General features: G+C 39.8%; 4 protein-coding genes and 1 pseudogene across 5 annotated transcripts; 4 read left to right on the top strand and 1 right to left on the bottom strand.

Moving 5' to 3' along the window:
• The first annotated feature begins 29 nt into the window (after nt 1–29).
• Nucleotides 30–1,889, top strand: LOC106452249 (protein FLUORESCENT IN BLUE LIGHT, chloroplastic). 2 transcript variants are annotated; one of them, XM_013894312.3, is made up of 4 exons: nt 30–242; nt 698–855; nt 1,010–1,184; nt 1,264–1,889. In XM_013894312.3, the coding sequence occupies exons 1-4, from the start codon at nt 158–160 to the stop codon at nt 1,785–1,787; spliced, it is 942 nt and encodes a 313-aa protein (XP_013749766.1). In that variant the 5' UTR covers nt 30–157; the 3' UTR covers nt 1,788–1,889. The 2 variants fall into 2 exon arrangements, with proteins under 2 accessions (XP_013749766.1, XP_013749767.1); XM_013894313.3 differs by having other exon boundaries at nt 1,019–1,184.
• A 1,276-nt stretch (nt 1,890–3,165) lies between these two features.
• Nucleotides 3,166–5,565, top strand: LOC106452250 (exocyst complex component EXO70A1). Its single transcript, XM_013894314.3, has 2 exons — nt 3,166–3,353; nt 3,445–5,565. The coding sequence occupies exon 2, from the start codon at nt 3,445–3,447 to the stop codon at nt 5,299–5,301; it is 1,857 nt and encodes a 618-aa protein (XP_013749768.1). The 5' UTR covers nt 3,166–3,353; the 3' UTR covers nt 5,302–5,565.
• A 120-nt stretch (nt 5,566–5,685) lies between these two features.
• Nucleotides 5,686–7,293, bottom strand: LOC106452252 (sm-like protein LSM1B). Its single transcript, XM_013894315.3, has 5 exons — nt 6,880–7,293; nt 6,452–6,520; nt 6,258–6,373; nt 6,108–6,170; nt 5,686–5,973 (listed from the first exon to the last, which is right to left on the bottom strand). Exons 1-5 carry the CDS (start codon nt 6,938–6,940, stop codon nt 5,896–5,898), a joined length of 387 nt encoding a protein of 128 aa, XP_013749769.1. The 5' UTR covers nt 6,941–7,293; the 3' UTR covers nt 5,686–5,895.
• Nucleotides 7,294–12,559: 5,266 nt separating this feature from the next.
• On the top strand, nt 12,560–14,961 carry LOC106452254 (cation/calcium exchanger 3). Its single transcript, XM_013894316.3, has one exon. It carries the CDS (start codon nt 12,919–12,921, stop codon nt 14,845–14,847), a length of 1,929 nt encoding a protein of 642 aa, XP_013749770.1. The 5' UTR covers nt 12,560–12,918; the 3' UTR covers nt 14,848–14,961.
• Nucleotides 14,962–15,097: 136 nt separating this feature from the next.
• On the top strand, nt 15,098–17,555 carry LOC111206470 (annotated as a pseudogene).
• The last annotated feature ends 1,539 nt before the right edge of the window (nt 17,556–19,094 follow it).

Genomic DNA, 19,094 nt, shown 5'->3' on the forward strand with positions numbered 1-19,094 from the left:
GCTGTTAATGATGACTAATTAGCGATATGATTTTGTTTTTGGATAAATAAATAATTCTCGAAACGGTATTACAAAACATCCGAGCAAAAGCGGGTTTAAGCTCCCCAAGGCGTTGTCTTATCCTCCTCACTCCGCAGAGAGAGAGAGAGCTTCAGCCATGGCGGCGATTATCCGGTGCTGCTCCTCCTTTTCCGATACTTCCCGCGGCGGACCTCCGTCTCTGGGAAGATCTCGAGTTCCAGGTTAGCTCATTGTCTGGATCAGATTCCTAATTCACTGTCTCTGTTGCTTTGTGAGTGATCTTCCTCGTTCGCTAATGAGGCATCAAAATCTCGGAGACTGAGCATGTTTTTTTAGCATTTGGGGAACTGTTTGATCATCGACCAAATGCAATACGTTCAGTGTAGTAGCAGCTTGTGTGTTACTACTGTGTTTCTACTCCAACGTGATTTCTTGATTTGAGATCGTTTCTTGTTCTCATTTGTATTCTTATGGGGAACTTTTTTTGATACGCTTGTGGTAGCAAACGAATGTAGTAGCTTTGGATTGTGTTTGTGCATTCATGAAAGTGTTCAAGCTCGCGTCTTTCATGCTCTCTTGTTGGCTCATTTTGACACTTTCAATAAAATGGCTAATTCGTGGTCGGTTCATTTAATTCACTTATTTCGCCATTGATTTTTTTTTTTATTTTTTTCAGAGACGGGAAAGTTAGCTAAATCTATTGGCTACTCCTTAGTCAGAACACCTAGGGCTTATCATCCTATCTCCAAGATTAAACCTTTGTCTACCAAGCCCAAGGAGCATGAAAGTAAAGGAATCTTACAAACACCATTTGGCAGCGTGGAAACTTTTGAGGTATGTTGTTGACTTCCATGATATGTAGCCATATCCAGCTTAGAAAACTAATGAGTTTTCTGTTCTTTGGATGTCAATATATTTTTGCTTGACTCAGTTTTTTTTTCTGTTGTTAAGTTTTCCATTTTGATAGTAAGCCTTTTTAGACATATAGATGTGGCAGGGAATTGGGAGGCTCAAATTACCGACGATGGCAGTGCTTTTGACAAACTCCCTTCTGATGGGTACACCACTTGAAGCTTTGGCTGCTGACATGTGTGAGCCTGAGAGCTCCATCTTCAGCATGCCATTTTTGCTGCTTGTTGCTCTTGTTGGAGCCACTGTTGGAGGTAAGTAATGTTGCCCCCTTCCTTCATGTATGCTTCTATGGACTGTTTTGATAACACTTTCCTGTGGTCCACTAACCAGGGTTGCTTGCTCGGCAGAGGAAAGGGGAGTTACAGAGGTTAAACGAACAACTGCGGCAGATCAACGCAGCTCTCAGGAGACAAGCGAAAATCGAGTCTTATGCACCAGGCTTAAGTTACGCACCAGCAGGAGCTAGAATCCCAGAGAGTGAGATCATCATGGAGCCAAAGAAACATGAGCTGATCTCCAAGTTGAAAACAGGAAAGACCTTTCTGAGGAATCAAGAGCCAGAGAAGGCTTTTGAAGAGTTCAAGACAGCTTTGGAACTTGCACAGAATCTCAGAGACCCCATCGAAGAGAAGAAGGCTGCCAGAGGCTTAGGCGCTTCGCTGCAGCGTCAAGGGAAGTACAGAGAAGCCATACAGTATCACAACTTGGTTTTAGCCATCTCAAAGAGGGAAGGAGAAGATTCTGGAAGCACTGAAGCGTATGGAGCTATCGCAGATTGTTACACTGAGCTGGGAGATCTCGAGAAAGCCGGGAAGTACTATGACACCTACATTGCTCGGTTAGAGACAGACTGATTTCATCCGCTTTGTCTTTTTGTATGTTTGCTGTGTTCATGTCAAAATCACATAAAATGGATATCTGGATCCCTTTTATTGAATGTAATTTGGTTTGTCTTACCATCCATAGCTAAGCATACAACCGAAGATAAAATTTTCTATAGATAACTGAAGTGAGAGAAGACAGGTAACATCGGCGCCGCAGCATACAACAGACACAAACAAACAAGCAAGCTCTGGAGCAAAAAAAAAAGAAAAGCAAAGAAACTTGAGACAGGTGACATCGGCGCCACAGCCTTGGGCCCAAACCAAAGCCCGTATTAAAACGACGTCGTTGAACCCATGAATATTTAAGGGATCATTTTTCTGACGAGCTTATTATGCGGGTCCCAGACGTGTAATAATGTGTTAGTCCGGTCTTGTGGCTGATTTAAGTTCGTGGACCCGATTAATATAATTGATAAAAGATATCTTATACTATTTTATAATTATTTTTTTAATAGTTATGTGAGATCTATCAATTTTTGAAATGAAATTATCAGTTTATTTTGATTCTTGTTTATCATTGATATTGTAACTTTTTTGAAACATTTAATAACCTAAATGCTAAGATACATATGCGACTTGTATTCTTTTTCTTTTAGTTAAGCAGGTATGGTCCACCAACCACATCTCGGTATCAGGTTTGACAATGAACATGTATTTTAGCTGGTTTTCGACTATTCAAAAACATATTAAAAGAAGGGAAAAAAGCATTTCCATTATAATAATTTGGAAAAAAATTCTCGCCAAATTAATACGTTCTTATCCACAGGTAATTTGATTACAAAAAATGTCAAAAAATAATATTGATGTCCTTGCCAACACTGTCCAACCACGTCATAGTACTTTCAACTTTGGAAGAAAACAAAAACAAAAATTATATAAATAATGAAATTCTGATTCCTGAATTTACTAGCACGGAAACTAATACACTAATTTGTTTTCTAATATTTTTTGAACGGCTACATTGATTTGTTTTTTTTCTTGAAAATAAATTATTTCACAAGTAGTGAGGATTTTACTTATTAAGATATGATTGTTTTCTAATATTTTACTTATTAGCATGATTAAGATAAGGAATTCAAAAAGAAAGTTTCCAAAATTACTGGATTCAAATGATAACCCCACTACAAATCAAAAGATCATAATAAGACATGATTGGACTATCAACATGTGTCTCTTTAAAAAGAAAGTGGGGGTTTTTTTTTAGTTTAGGCATAATAGCATTTATCACAAGATTTTCACCAGTTAAAAGAAGCTTGTCGGAAAGTTATAAAAAATTTCCGGGAAATTGCACCGCCGGCGAGTAATTCGGAAAGTTACACGAGGAGAAAGTTGAAAAGTCCCAAAAAGACTATTTTTCCACACACACAAAAAAAAAAAAAACAATACTACAAGACAAAAACAGACAGCTTGTTGCCTTATTACAAGAAGACTTCTTCAGATGAACAAAGCGATATTTATTTTATTTAAAAAATAATAATAGCTAGAGTTTGGTTTCTTTTACAAGTATCTCCTTAAGGCGTATCTGAATCCGAAGAGGTGAATGATTCTGATTAGTTAGGACTCAACTCTTTGCTGTTTCTCTCTTTCTGTTGGTTTGATTTTTTTGGTCTCTGATTGGTTTTTTTAGATGGAATCACCGGAGAACAGTGTTGGTTTCGATTCCGACGGCTCGTTAGAGACGGCGGAGAGGATAATACTCCGATGGGACTCAACAGCTTCCGAAGAAGCGAGAGGGAAGATGATATTCCAGAGCGATCGTGACGAAGTAGATCGGTTCTTGAGAGCCGTAGATGAAATCCAACGGTCCGTGTCATCTCTCTCCTTCTCCTCTCCTCCTTCCTTCTCCTCCTCCTCCGCCGCCACCGATGACCAAGAAGTCAAAGCCAACTCAGCTCTCCAAATCGCGATGGCTAGGCTCGAGGAAGAGTTCCGCAACATCCTCCTCTCCCAAACATCCGTCTTCGAGCCCGACTCTCTCTTCCTAGAGGAGTCATCAGTCTCCGGAGAAGACAGCACTGACGCTCCCCCCGAAGAAGAAGAAGAAGGTTCCGATTCCGGTTCCGGTTCAAGCCGGTTAACGCGTAGGAGAAGCAGTTACAGATCCACAAGCAGCATACGCGAGATGGATCTCATCTCCCCCGAAGCAGTTTCCGACTTGAGATCGATCGTTCAGAGAATGGTCGCCGCCGGCTACTCCCGCGAGTGCATCCAAGTCTACGGAAACGTCCGCAAATCCGCCGTGGATACGATCCTCAAGCAGCTCGGGATCGTCAAGATCAGCATCGGAGACGTGCAGAAGCTCGAGTGGGAAGTGGTGGAAGGAAAAATCAGGAAGTGGATCCGCGCGGCTAAGGTCTGCGTGAGGATCGTCTTCTCAAGCGAGAAGAGACTCTGTTCCGACCTCTTCGACGAAGAAGCGATGGGTGACACGTGTTTCATGGAGACGGTGAAGACGTCTGCTCTACGCCTCTTCACTTTCCCCGAAGCGATAAGCATCAGCAGAAGATCGCCCGAGAAGCTCTTCAAGATTCTCGATCTGCACGATGCTATGGGTGACATGTTGCCCGACATCGAAGCGATCTTCGACTCGGATGATTCATCATCGCGAGCCGTCTACCTCCAAGCTTCCGAGATTCAGACGAGGCTCGCGGAGGCGGCGAGAGGGATACTCTCCGAGTTCGAAAACGCCGTTCTCCGCGAGCCTTCTGTGGTCCCCGTCCCTGGAGGGACTATCCATCCTTTGACGAGGTATGTGATGAACTATATCAGCTTGATCTCTGATTACAAGCAGACTCTCAACAACCTCATCGTGTCGGATCCCTCGACCGGATCCGATCCCAACCCCAACGCGCCGGTGATTGACTTCACCGAGCTGGACGGTAAGTCACCGTTGGCTTTGCATCTGATATGGCTGATCATGGTGCTGCATTTCAACTTGGAAGAGAAGTCGCACCACTACAGAGACGCGTCCCTAGCTCACATATTCATCATGAACAACATTCACTACATAGTCCAGAAGGTGAAAGGATCGCCGGAGCTGAGGGAGATGATCGGAGACCATTATTTGAGGAAACTCACTGGGATATTCAGACACGCGGCCACGAACTACCAGAGATCCACGTGGGTCAGAGTGCTGAATAGCTTGAGAGACGAAGGGTTGCACGTGAGTGGGAGTTTCTCCTCTGGTGTGTCGAGAAGTGCGTTGAGGGAGAGGTTTAAAGCGTTTAACGCGATGTTGGAAGATGTCCATAGGAGTCAGTCTACGTGGTCGGTTCCGGATGCGCAGCTTAGAGAGGAGCTGAGGATATCTTTGTCTGAGCATTTGATCCCGGCTTATAGATCGTTTCTTGGGAGGTTTAGGGGGAATATAGAGAGTGGGAGACATCCGGAGAACTACTTGAAGTATTCGGTTGAAGATATTGACAGGATCGTTCTTGATTTCTTTGAAGGGTATGCACACCCGCCAAACTTGAGGAGACGATGATGAAAGAAGAAGATTTGGAGAGGTTACTTTTGTCTCTTTTTGTTTTGTTTCTTGGTTCTCAGCCATGTTAGGGTGTTGTTGTAGGATAGATCCATTCTTTGAATTTTTATTCACGGGTCCGTTCCCTATTGTGCCCCGATGGAATAATCTCCCAGGTAAAACATACATTTGTGTTGTTGTTTTGTGTCATACGTATACTCTCTTCTTTTAATCAAATCGTGCAATGTCCTCTATTCTTTTGATCAATCTATGTTGTTTTTTGCACTTCTGCTATATAGGCAACGATATAAGTTTGGCCAGGGGCCTTTGTGTTGCTAAGTGTTAGCCAACGACCAGAGCCTTTCTTCAGAACTTCACTAAAGAAAAGTCTTACGCATTGTCAAGTTTAGTCGAAAGCTTCTGATTTTTTTTTTTTCTTATAAAAATGTAAAATAGATTCGAAGACAAGACGAGTGCACACAGATTATTTTTGTCATATTACTTCCAAATGAAAAAAGAGAGACCTACTTCCACATACCAAGAAGGCGGCTCCTCATAAAACTTGTGAGCCAAAGCAGAACATCAAACCAAGAATGAATAGGGACATAATCAGGCTTAATCGAAGTCAAGAAACTCCATTCTCTTCCTCATTGTTCCTCTCAGCTCACTCGCTTCCCTCTCCACCTTTTGCGCCTAAACCAGAATACACAGAGTCCACACCATCAAATCATTGGCAGACATACAACATAACAAGTTAATCAGAATTTGCTAATAGAATTTGTAAGCTTATAAAGCGGAAGTTGGAATATCTAATGTGGATGACATACCCTTTTAATCTCAGTCTCTGAGACACGAATCATATTTGGAGGAAGCTCCTCTCTCTCCGTGTCCTATATAACACATGGTTTTAACCCCAAATAAGTAACTGGGGATACTACAAAGTTAAATAAGCAACAAGACGTGGAGAGGAGTCTAACCAGGTCACCAATCAGAACAACATTCTCTCCACGGATTACATAGAGGCCTAAAGGAATATCACAGTATTGCTCACCAACAATCACCCTCTCGCAAGCACCTTCTAGAACCGCATTGGCTGTGTATTGACACCAAATAAACATGCTCTAAGTCTCTCTCTATCCCACTACTAAGACTATCATAAAATGCAGAATACCGAATTGGTCAAATGAACGGAGGGTTCCCATTAGCTTTCTACCATCTCTAAGGAGCACAAGTATCTTTCCTGCATCATCAAGAGCAGGATGCCCAACATCAAAAAGCAATTAATGCACAATGATTTATATTCAAAAGCAAAAAACTCTAAGATTATGAACCTTCAAACTCAAAAGATAAATGCTTAAGCTTATAGTGAATCATAATAAAGGTTTAGCTATAACTCTGAATTGACCTAAAAGATAATCAGTCTCTCCTTGAGATAACACAAGCTTTGAATAAGGCCGTTAACTAAACTAGTTAACAATTAGAACTTAAAACCAAACATAGAATTGTTTGCAAGATAAAGCTCTCAAGTTAATTAAGAGCCATCAAGCTATATCACTGTGTACAGTTCAACGAATCTGTAAAGCAGAGAGAAAAGATTACTATCGAGATAACTAGCGAGTGAAGTTGAAAGGTAAATATCTTCAGGACCAGCCCACGACATCGTCACTGACTCTATCCTCTCGAAATTGAAGAAAAAGTTTTGGTCTTTCTATAAAAACACAAACGATTCAATGCTCTCAGATTCCAGCTGAGGAGATAGGATCGCCTAATCCAACAGAGAAGGAGGAACGAAATATCGAGATTAGGGTTTTTGAGTGAGTAAAGGGTAAAATTAAGGAGAGCGATTGAAAGATCGGGACTTTCTACGATAGATCGGAACACGGAGAAGGGTTTGTCAAAAAAAATATAAAACCCAGATCCGATCGCACTTTGATGAGGGAAGAAGATAGGTGGAGAAGGTAATAGGAAGGCGATCAAATCGACCACTGGTTCTTAAATATTCATTGTTTATCCTTTTACTGAACTAGGGTAGAGATGTGTCAAAAGATTCTTTTTCTTTTTTGAACAAAGTGTATTTGGGAAATTAGAGCCTATAGCAATGAAAAAAAACGGTAATTGGCAGAGCAGCTATTTTACCTAACGGACAGGTACACGGCGTCATATATACATAATAATATGGTACTACCCTTTTAATTAACCAGCTGCACCTGCTACAAAAATTAATTTTTAACTGCACAAAGGTAAATCGTGTCATCCTATTCACATCTTCTCATTCTCACTTTCTTCAGTAATTTCTCGAAGTTAAAAGGTCTCTGCCTACGATCTGCTCCAACGCCTCGCCTTTGCCTGCAATCCAATTTTCATCTCGGTCGTCCTCCCTTTTAATCGTGTTCGCCGTTAGGGTTCGGTGGTTGGGTTTTGCGTTACAGTTTCGGCGGCGGTAGTAACACAACCAACCTCTCCAACTTCACCAACTCAATTCTTCTCAGATCTTTGACAGTCCCGTAAGTTCTCGGTGTTTCTCCGTCGATTCTGGTTACTAAAATTTTTTCTCAGATCTTTATAGCGGTGATGCGAATTAAGTAGTGTAGTAATTTAGGGGAAGATGTGTGGAATATCAATTCTTAGAAATGCTCAGTCGGTACACATAGTATGATATTTCGAATCAGGTTTCCATTTGAAATGTAATAGTATACTTATCCCATACAACTATTCCACTTTGCTATTATGTTTTGCTTTGCTGCAATTTGTGGTCGGTTGTGATTCCCTCTCTGATGTTCTTATTCTAAGATATGCTTGAATTGGAGGGTTTTGTCTCTGTGGTGCATAGTTCATGGTGTAGAAATATCAATTATTTTGTTAAATAGCATCTGCAATACATAGATGTTTCATCGTATGTCCGTATCAGTATATCTCGTTGTTATATGTCATGTTAAGTGGAATAGTATGAGGTTTACATTATTCCATTTTACATGGAATCGTACTTTTACATCATATGCCTTTCCATTCATTAGCCATTGTTATTCTGTTTGACTCATAATTCATTTCTATATTTAATATTACAGTGTGAACCGTCCTCACTCTTTGCCTCTCTTACTTTTCATTCTTCAGGTTTGGTATAGACGAGTTAGACCTTCCAAGTAGATTATTTGAGACCGACTTTGAACCTACTGGGAAAAAAAGGGTTAACAACTATTTCCAGTACTATGGAAGGTGGATTTAATTTCACAAAGATTTGGGTTGCCTATGTATTGGGGTTTATATTTCCTTAACTTGGGTTTAGTGTTTATTGTCAAGTGTTCTATTACCATTTCCATTAGCTTTGTATTTGATGTGGCTAATGAGGAATGTAAATACATGTCTCTAGTATTATAGCAGGTGGATTTAGTTTCCTGAAGATTTGGGTTGCGGATTGGGATTTATATTTCTCTAACTTGGATTTAGTGATGTCAAGTGTTCTATTACCAGCCCTATTAGCTTTGTATTTCATGTTGCTCATGAGGAATGTAAATACATGTCTCCAGTATTATGGCAGGTGGATTTAATTTCATAAAGATTTTGGTTGCCTATGGGGCTTATATTTTCCTAACTTGGGTTTAGTGTTTACTATCAAGTGTTCTTTTACCATCCCCATTAGATTTGTATTTCATGTGGCTCATGAGAAATGTAAATATATGTCTCCAGTATTATGGCAAGTGGATTTAATTACTTGGAGATTTGGGGTTCCTATGGATTGGATTTATATTTCATTAACTTGGGTTTAGTGTTTACTGTTAAGTGTTCTATTACCATTCATATTAGCTTTGTATTTCATGTTGCTCAATCTTAGCTTTAGTATGCACATAGTATCGTTTTAAATAGTACATTGTATATAGTATAGAAGTCTTCTCGTAATGGACGGTGCAAATGTGTACGTAACCCTATAATACACATTGATAATCATTACCTACACCACTTGTTTAAATTTACACAGTGAAAATATCTTGGTAAATCGACTTCAGTATGTGGCATCCTCCTACTCTTTCATTAGGAGTATCTGTCACCAACTATCCGACCTTCGTATTTTCCTAATTTGTGTTTAGTGTTTAGTGTCAAGTGTTCTTCTACCAATCCCCCATTAGATTTTGTAAATCAATCATGGATGTATGCAACTAGTATATAAATAAAATAGTATATTTTATATGGAATAGCAGTTCTCAGATAAATTACATAGTGTATTATATATGAAATAAACCTTCTCACGTAATACACGTCATAAACGTTAATTCACCTTATAACGGACATATATTATCAGAAGTTAACATTGGCATCATTTCATTTAACCAAAATAGAAGGTCACAGGGTTTTCCGTACAACAAACACAATGTGCCCACATTCCATTAAATTTGGGTTACACTATTATATTCTTCTGTGTGGTTTATTGAGAGTTTACATTTCCATACTATTTGGCCTTTAGTATATTTCAGTGTGGTTGATAAATTTATTTCTGGAATATTTGGTTTGCTTTTGGGTAAAACATTATGTACTTTATTTGCATCATGTGCCTTTTTAACTGTAGCGAAATTATGAAGACCATATTTCACTTGGAAGTACATTTATAATATTACTATTCCACATACGGTACATAGTATGGAAACTCATACAATCGGTATAGAATATACTTGTCATCATCTTCAGTTCGTCGTTAGGTTAAAATTGTTTCTGGCACACTTACAACTGTTATCCACTCCTCTCGATTCATACCCTTACATCATATGTGTTGAATACAACTGCACAACGCGATCCGTATGTTATGTGATTGTTACGATGCCACACAAAAATGCCACGTCGTTTACTTTATAATATAGAACTGGTAACCTGTTACTTGAAGGGGTATAACCGGATGGAAGGAAGCACAAAAGTCTGACAATGAATTATGTCAAAATCATAGCTACTTCCTTAATTTATCACCAAAATATGGCCATTTGGCCAATAAGCCCATTTTATTTTATAACTGGATTAATAGATAACAAAAACAAATAACTGTATTTATACAAAAATACTTCAAATAGTTTATAACTCTTATAAATAGTTTATAGCTCTTATAAATATTTTATAAGTCCTTATAATTATTTGGAGCTTGTATAAATGATTAAAAGATCTTATAAATGATATTATGCACTTTTTAAAACACTTTTTTGAACTTTTACTGTTGATTTTATATTTTAAAAAGGGTTAATAAAGCTTTATAAATAATTTAATAATGTCTTGAAAATCTGTTATATAATTTTTTATAATTTTTATCTAATTTTATAAAATTTCATAAATTATTTACAAATATTTAGTTAAAAAATCTCTCAACTATATTATTTTACTTGTTTTCGTTTAAATTAGATAAAATTGTAGACGAAAATGACATATATTAATAGTATGTAAGTTAAATATTTTTTTTTTGAAATTGAATATTAGTTGAATTTTTCTTTTCTAATTCAAAAATAGTAGATGAATTTAATCAGTAAAAATCTTTTTAAACTTAACATACTCCCTAAAAATCGAGTGAGGGAAGTGCTTTTAAACTTACATTTTCTGTATTTCTGCTTTGAGAAATTTTTTGCAGTTGTAAATACTTTTATATATATATATATATATACGTATATTTATACTATACAAGGATGCTATTTTCAATTCTTACCAAATCATTCTCTCAAATCAAATAAATTAAGTCTCAAAATGTGTATTTTTTCTGACCTAATCAGGATTATAATATGTACCGTTAGACAAATTATCATTTATAATTGAACTATGAAACCAGGGAAAATACATACCCAAACAATATTAATGTGCCAAAATATTCTTAAACAAAATAGGAATTTGAATTGCATACATAAACTCATAATAAATAGCTAAAACATGCCTCGTAACTGACACGTGTCAGTCCATTTTAAAATATATTGATTTATTTTTTAAAATTACTATCTTTTAGTTTGTGTCATTTTATTTGTTTGTAAAGTGCCACAAATAATTAAAATCATCAAATTGGCTTTATTTATAATTTCAAAATTAGAAATAAATTTTAATATATGGTGATATATAAAATAGAAATATTTTTTATCAAATAAAATAGATTCAATAATATAAATATATTATTATTATTATTTCAAATTGAAATATTTGATACAAAAAATTTAAATAAATAGAAAACAACATAAAAACAGTATCATAATTTAAAGTCTAATTTAATCTCACTAGTTCTTAAAGTTTATAAAATATTTTTTATATTTTCTTAGGTTGTTTTAGTTTCAAATCTTATTATGTGCATGCGTGATATATATAATATAAATAAAATTAAAAATTTGTAAGTTTTGTTTGTAGTTATCAAAACCAATGTTAATTACACTAGGCATAATGTGTGCGCTTGACCCTAACCTAGCGCCAAATCAATTATTTGGTAATTATATGAGAATTAATCGGGAAATAGTTTTGTAAACTTTTTGTGTATTATTAATATTATATACTAGTTTTGTAGCAAAATAAAAATAATGTAATATGGTCTAGTGGTTTTGTGCGATATTTGTTTTCTTGAGATGCTGCGTTCGAAACTATTTTTAGTTAACTAGCCATTCTTTTCTTTTAATTAAGTAAGGGTAATATTATTAAAGATCTCTACTGTAAAATCAAATTTCTAAAGAATTTTTTTAGTTATGTTGATTAAAATTTGAATGACTATATTTGTAAAAAAAAATTTATATAAATATAAATTGAGTGGTATTTCTTGTAAATATTACATATGAGTAAGATTATTTATAATTAATTCTCATGTTTTAATAAGGTAGATAACATACTTTGATAACTAAATTAATTAATATATTGTATATGATAATTATCTAAATTTCTGATAAATAATTAAATTTATTATATAAATTTAATTAAAATCTGGTAAAAAATAAAATTGTATTTTTCAAATTAAATTATAAATACGATAAATTTGATTATTTAAGTTATTTAAGGCATATTAACAAAAAATAGAATTGTAGGGACTAAACTACAAAACAAATTTAAATCATCATATAACTTGCTATAGGCATATTTTAGCTATTTATTATGAGTTTAAGTATGTAATTCAAATTTTTATTTAGTTTAGGAATATTTTGGCACGTTACTATTGTTTGGATATGTATTTTCCCTGGTTTTACAGTGCAGACATAAATAAGTCGTTTTCCCGCTGCTAGTCATCAATAACGATTATATTTATTAATCCCCTTTTTAGTATCAACTCAAAAGTCAGCAAATTGAATTTTATGAAAATGGAAAGAACGCCACGTATTTGGGGGTCAAATATATCCGACCAGGTATCCATCCACCATTGTTTTGAATTTTGATTGGACGAAGATTTTGATCACCATTCTCATTTTCGTGCTTCCCCCAACTTCTCTCGCCAACCTCCACAATCTGGGGTTCATCACGACGAAATTACAAAATCTTCCGATCCCTGAATTGATCTCGCTGATCACCTGATTCTCCAATCACCTTTCAACCCAACCAATCTGAATATATCCTAGGGTTTTTCAAAAACTTCAATTTCGTATCTTTGTTCGTTCGGAAACCCTAGCCCCCTTTCTTGTTCGGCGCGAGGTCTCTTGGAGTCCATGTACGTTTGAAATGAACGCTGTGAATTTTCTTTACACGAAAAACCCTAAGTTTCGAGGGATTTTCAACGGCCTCTGCGCTTTGATTCTATTCTTCTTCTTCTTCGATCGGAGCGAAATTCTCAAGAACCCTTTGTTAAAGAAAGCGTCTTTCGTCTCCAAAGGTAAACTCAACACCAATGGTTTCACCCAATTCACGCTAGTTCGTCGACACATGATCGAAGAAGATGTTTCGAAGTTCGGTAATGACACCTTGAGCAGCACTAGTACTGTCTTATGCTCGGGTTTACATAACCACATCGGTTACGCTGATCAATGTGACTTCTTAAAAGCGAATCCGAGCTGCTCACCTGATGGGTTCTTTGACTACCTCAGCTTCTTTTACTGCTCCTGCAGAGACTTCAAGATCTTGGGTTACATGATCCTCGGCGTTTGGCTCGTTGCCTTGTTTTATCTCTTGGGTAACACCGCTGCTGATTACTTTTGTTGCTCCTTGGAGAAGCTCTCTAAGCTTCTGAGGCTGCCTCCTACTCTTGCTGGCGTTACTCTGCTTCCTCTCGGGAACGGAGCGCCGGATGTGTTTGCGAGTATAGCTGCTTTTGTCGGTTCGGATAAAGGTGAAGTTGGTCTTAACAGCGTCCTTGGCGGTGCTGTTTTTGTCACTTCCGTTGTTGTTGGGATTGTTTCGCTTTGTGTTGCGGATATGGAAGTGAAGCTTGATAAGAAGTGCTTTATCAGAGACTTGAGTTTCTTCCTTTTCTCGCTTGTGTCTCTGATGGTGATTCTGATGGTTGGGGAGGTGACGGTGCGGATTGCTGTTGCGTTTGTTTCGATATATGTTGTTTATGCTTTTCTGGTGGCGGCGAATGTGATTCTGAGAAAGCATGCTAAGAGGTTTAAGATAGAGGCGATCACTCCTTTGTTACCTATGCAAGGGAGCGTTTTTTCGCCGAGTGTTGGAGAGGATGTTCCGATTCATAGCCCGTTGATTGAGAGTGACTCTGAGGATGGTCCGCCTCGGCTGCTGAACTCTCTTCCTCAGTGGATGTGGGCTTCAAACGTGGCTATCTATTCAAACCATTTCGCCAGAGGTAGTAGCGTGCAAGATGATGACAGGCCACCTTGGGGATGGATTGAAGACGGTGCGGAAGCTGAGAGCTCCTTCTGTAATAAATTCACTTCGTTGTTGGAGATCCCACTGACGGTTCCGAGGAAGTTAACAATTCCATCTGTGGAGGAAGATACATGGTCGAAGACATACGCTGTGGCCAGCGTTACGTTAGCGCCTCTGCTTCTGGCGTCTCTATGGAGTAGCCAAGACAATGTGAGTCCACAAGCTTGTGGTGTGGCTTACTTTATCAGCCTAGCTATTGGCTCTACTCTTGGCTTTTTGGCTTACAAAAACACAGAACCGGATCACCCGCCTCGGAGATTCTTGATCCCTTGGGTTCTCGGTGGGTTTATCATGAGCATCGTATGGTTCTACATGATTGCAAACGAGCTCGTTGCGCTTCTAGTAACATTTGGTGAGATCTACGGAATCAACCCGTCGATACTTGCGTTAACAGTACTCGCTTGGGGAAACTCAATGGGCGACTTAGTATCAAACATTGCATTGTCGATGAACGGTGGGGATGGTGTACAGATCGCTCTATCGGGATGTTACGCAGGTCCAATGTTCAACACACTGGTCGGACTCGGTATGTCAATGCTTCTTGGCGCATGGTCTAAAAGTCCTGACACATACATGGTCCCGGAAGACAAAAGCTTGTTCTACACACTTGGGTTTCTAGTACTCGGTTTGGTTTGGGCTATGGTGATGCTTCCTCGCAACGACATGCAACCTAACAAAACCTTAGGTATTGGACTCATTGCTCTGTATCTGATATTCGTCACTTTCAGGCTCAGCTGCGCCATGGGATTTATACCATGGGCTGCTTAGAAGCTATTATATGTAAACAATGTTTCTACCTTAACCAAAACAACTAATCAGACGCTGTAACTGTTTGTAATATCAAAACTTGCAATGATGAGCTTTCAATAGTTTGGTTTCTTATCGGTTTGTTGTTGTTGTTGTCATACCTGCCACTTTTTTTATAACCTCAAGATTCTTATCCTCGTGTATCATGTGTCGTGTCACCCACGTCTCTGGGAGAAAGCAATAAATAGGTCACTAAAGTATCGCCCACAACGAATCATCGTCCATTGCTATGGCTAAGCTCTCTCTCTCCTCTGTCTTCTTCGTTTTCCCTCTCTTCCTCTGTTCCTTCTCGTCGTTATCTTCTTGGGATGGCTTAGAATCTTACATCGTTCATGTGCAGAGTTCTCATAAGCCTTCTCTCTTCTCCTCCCACGACCATTGGCACAACTCTCTCCTCCGCTCTCTACCGTCCTCTCCACAACCCGCGACGCTCCTATACTCTTACTCACGCGCCGTTCAAGGCTTCTCTGCTCGTCTCTCACCTACACAGACCGCCGATCTTCGCCGTCATCCTTCCGTTATCTCCGTTATACCAGATCAAGCGCGTGAGATTCACACCACTCATACACCTGCCTTCCTCGGTTTCTCAGATAACTCCGGTCTCTGGAGCAACTCCAATTACGGCGAAGACGTGATCGTCGGCGTTCTCGACACCGGAATCTGGCCGGAGCATCCGAGTTTCTCCGATTCAGGTCTCGATCCCGTTCCATCTACGTGGAAAGGCGCGTGCGAGACAGGACCTGACTTTCCCGCTTCGTCTTGCAACCGGAAGCTCATCGGAGCTCGAGCGTTCTACAAGGGATACTTGACGCATCGTAATGGGACGGTGAGGGCAGCGAAGGAATCGCGATCGCCGCGGGATACGGAAGGTCATGGCACGCACACGGCATCTACTGCAGCAGGATCGGTGGTGGCGAACGCGAGCTTGTATCAATACGCGCGAGGAGTGGCGCGTGGGATGGCGTCGAAGGCGAGAATCGCAGTTATAAAATCTGTTGGACAGGTGGATGTTACGATTCCGATATTCTCGCTGCTATGGATCAGGCCGTTGCTGACGGTGTTCACGTGATCTCTCTTTCTGTTGGTGCTAACGGTTACGCTCCGGAGTACCATATGGACTCAATCGCGATCGGAGCGTTTGGAGCCACGCGTCATGGTATCGTCGTTTCCTGCTCCGCTGGAAACTCTGGTCCTGGTCCTCAAACCGCTACTAACATCGCTCCTTGGATCTTAACCGTCGGTGCGTCAACGACCGATAGAGAGTTCTCCGCAAACGCAATCACCGGCGACGGGAAAGTCTTCACCGGAACGTCGCTCTACGCCGGCGAGCCTCTACCTGATTCTCAGCTTTCTCTTGTATATTCCGGCGACTGCGGAAGCAGATTGTGCTACCCCGGGAAGCTGAACGCGTCCTTGGTGGAAGGGAAGATCGTTCTCTGTGACAGAGGAGGTAACGCCAGAGTTGAGAAAGGAAGCGCCGTCAAGATCGCCGGCGGAGCAGGGATGATTCTCGCGAACATAGCTGAAAGCGGCGAAGAGCTCACCGCCGATTCGCATCTCGTCCCGGCTACGATGGTCGGAGCTAACGCTGGAGATCAAATCCGTGAGTACATTCAAAAGTCTGTCTCTCCCACCGCAACAATCAGCTTCTTAGGCACTTCGATCGGACCTTCTCCTCCTTCTCCCAGAGTCGCGGCCTTCTCCAGCCGTGGACCAAATCATATAACTCCGGTTATCCTTAAACCGGATGTGATTGCGCCAGGAGTTAATATATTAGCCGGTTGGACCGGAATGGTTGGTCCAACCGATTTGGATATCGATCCGAGACGGGTCCAATTCAATATAATCTCCGGTACATCGATGTCGTGCCCACACGTGAGCGGACTCGCCGCTCTCCTCCGTAAAGCTCATCCCGATTGGTCACCGGCGGCGATCAAATCCGCCCTCGTTACAACCGCTTACGATACAGAAAACTCCGGCGAACCAATCGAGGATCTCGCCACCGGTAAGCCGTCGAACTCATTCATCCACGGAGCTGGACACGTGGATCCGAACAAGGCGTTGAACCCTGGGTTGGTTTACGACATCGACGTCAAAGACTACGTGGCCTTCCTCTGCGCCGTGGGATACGAGTTTCCGGGGATTCTAGTTTTCCTTCAAGATCCAACTCTTTACAACGCCTGCGAGACGAGCAAGCTAAAAACCTCCGGCGATCTCAATTACCCGTCGTTCTCCGTCGTTTTCGGATCGACCGTCGATGTTGTGAAGTACAGAAGGGTTGTTAAGAACGTTGGAACCAACGTTGACGCGGTGTACGAAGTCGGGGTTAAGTCTCCGGCGAATGTGGAGATCGATGTGTCTCCGAGGAAGCTTGCGTTTAGCAAGGGGGAAGGCGAGTTGGAATACGAAGTGACGTTTCGGAGCGTTGTGCTCGGCGGCGGAGTTGGATCCGTACCGGGTCATGAATTCGGGTCGATCGAATGGACAGACGGTGAACACGTCGTGAAGAGCCCGGTGGCTGTTCAGTGGGGTCAGGGATCAGTTCAGTCATTCTGATTGATGAGTATTGGGTTTATTAATGGGCCTAGTAGTAAATGGGCCGATATATTTACTCATTGTTGTTAGGACCATTAAGCATGGGAGTAAATGATCAGAAACTTCGATTTGCATTTGTAAAATTAGTTACGTCTTTATTTCACCTATCCGTCCAACAAATGATGTGGATTTATAAGCCCAAATGTTATTGTTAGCCCAGACCATTAATTAAAATCGATTCAAAGATCTCCAAGAACATTAGTATTGGGCTAATGATGTATGTAACCGAACGATTATATAACACAACACTAGGCGGATTGTCTTTGATCGGTTAAAGGAAAACCGGAATGAAATACATGTGAAGAAGATGCGTGTGGGGAAAGAGTGGTTGCGTAAAAGATAAGAAAAACAACTCCACGTGGAGGACAAGTCATGATGGCTGACCAAATCCTAATACGTTGCTTCTTACGCAAATCGTATTCCACTGTTATGTTATGTCGGGACCACCTTCTGTTTTTGTTTTTCAAGCTATTCCTAAACCGAACCTAACCGATTAGATTCCGAAAAATATCTTGAATGCTGCATATAAAACCAAAATATTGCTCTAACAAATTCAAATTGATTGATCTTTCTCCTCCCATCTGATCTGACTTAAACAAAACACGTCTAAAACGATGATGTCATTAAATACGTATTTTATACACTAACGCACGTGCTTTAGAATGTAACAGGCTTTCGACAAGTTGACTCTCAACAACCGTAGGAACTAGTGGTAAATATTCAAAAATAGATTTACGGTTGTGGTTCAATTTCAAGCTCAAGACCGAACCGTAGCCGTCTGATTCTAAGAAGACACACGTTCCCCACAAGTCAGTGTAGGTGAAACTGGGGACTAGACACGTGATATGAGCGTGACATCCCCTTCCCTTTTCATGGCCGCCGATTCGGACGCGTGCCATGTTCAACTTCGCCGACTTGTCACCACGTGGCTACTATTCTTGCTGTTATGGTTTATCTCCCGAGACGCGTCGGTGTGTCCTCATCAAAAGGAAACTTCTTCTCAAGGCTAATCTTCTTCTAGAGCATCTAGAAAAACAACCAAAAATGTTAAAACCAGTTATAACACAATCTATGGTCTCTGCATGCATGAAAATGTCATTGTTGCCCCTGCAGTAAACCCATCTTTTCCGGTTTAATCTTTGGCTACCCTAAAATGTTTGTTTGTCTGAATACACGTTCCACACGTGACATTTAGTAATTTTGCAAATTATAATACGGTAGCGTGTGTTTTCTTCTTTATTGTTAAATATGGTATAATAAAAGATCGTTAGTTCAAACTTCAAACATTAACTTATAATCACTTAACAAAGAAGGGGAAAGGGTTAGATGAAAGTTGTTTTTAACCCAGTTACCGATCCGGGTTCGACCTAGATTTTTGTCACTGAAGTAGACATATTTAGAAGACAATATCTCATGGTGGACCCTTTTCCCTACAATTTGCTGATTATTGTTCATGAGTAAAGTAGCAACTTAACCCAATTTGCCAAAAAGTAAAACAAGTTTATCAAATACTACAGAAACTTGTTTTTTCAACACTCGTCATAATCTTATAAATGAATAAAGGTGATGCAAATGGGATGACTCATATGCCGCAGAGACTGTGCTATAATAAT

This window comes from Brassica napus, chromosome C5, assembly GCF_020379485.1.
Source record: "Brassica napus cultivar Da-Ae chromosome C5, Da-Ae, whole genome shotgun sequence".
Lineage (NCBI taxonomy): Eukaryota > Viridiplantae > Streptophyta > Magnoliopsida > Brassicales > Brassicaceae > Brassica > Brassica napus.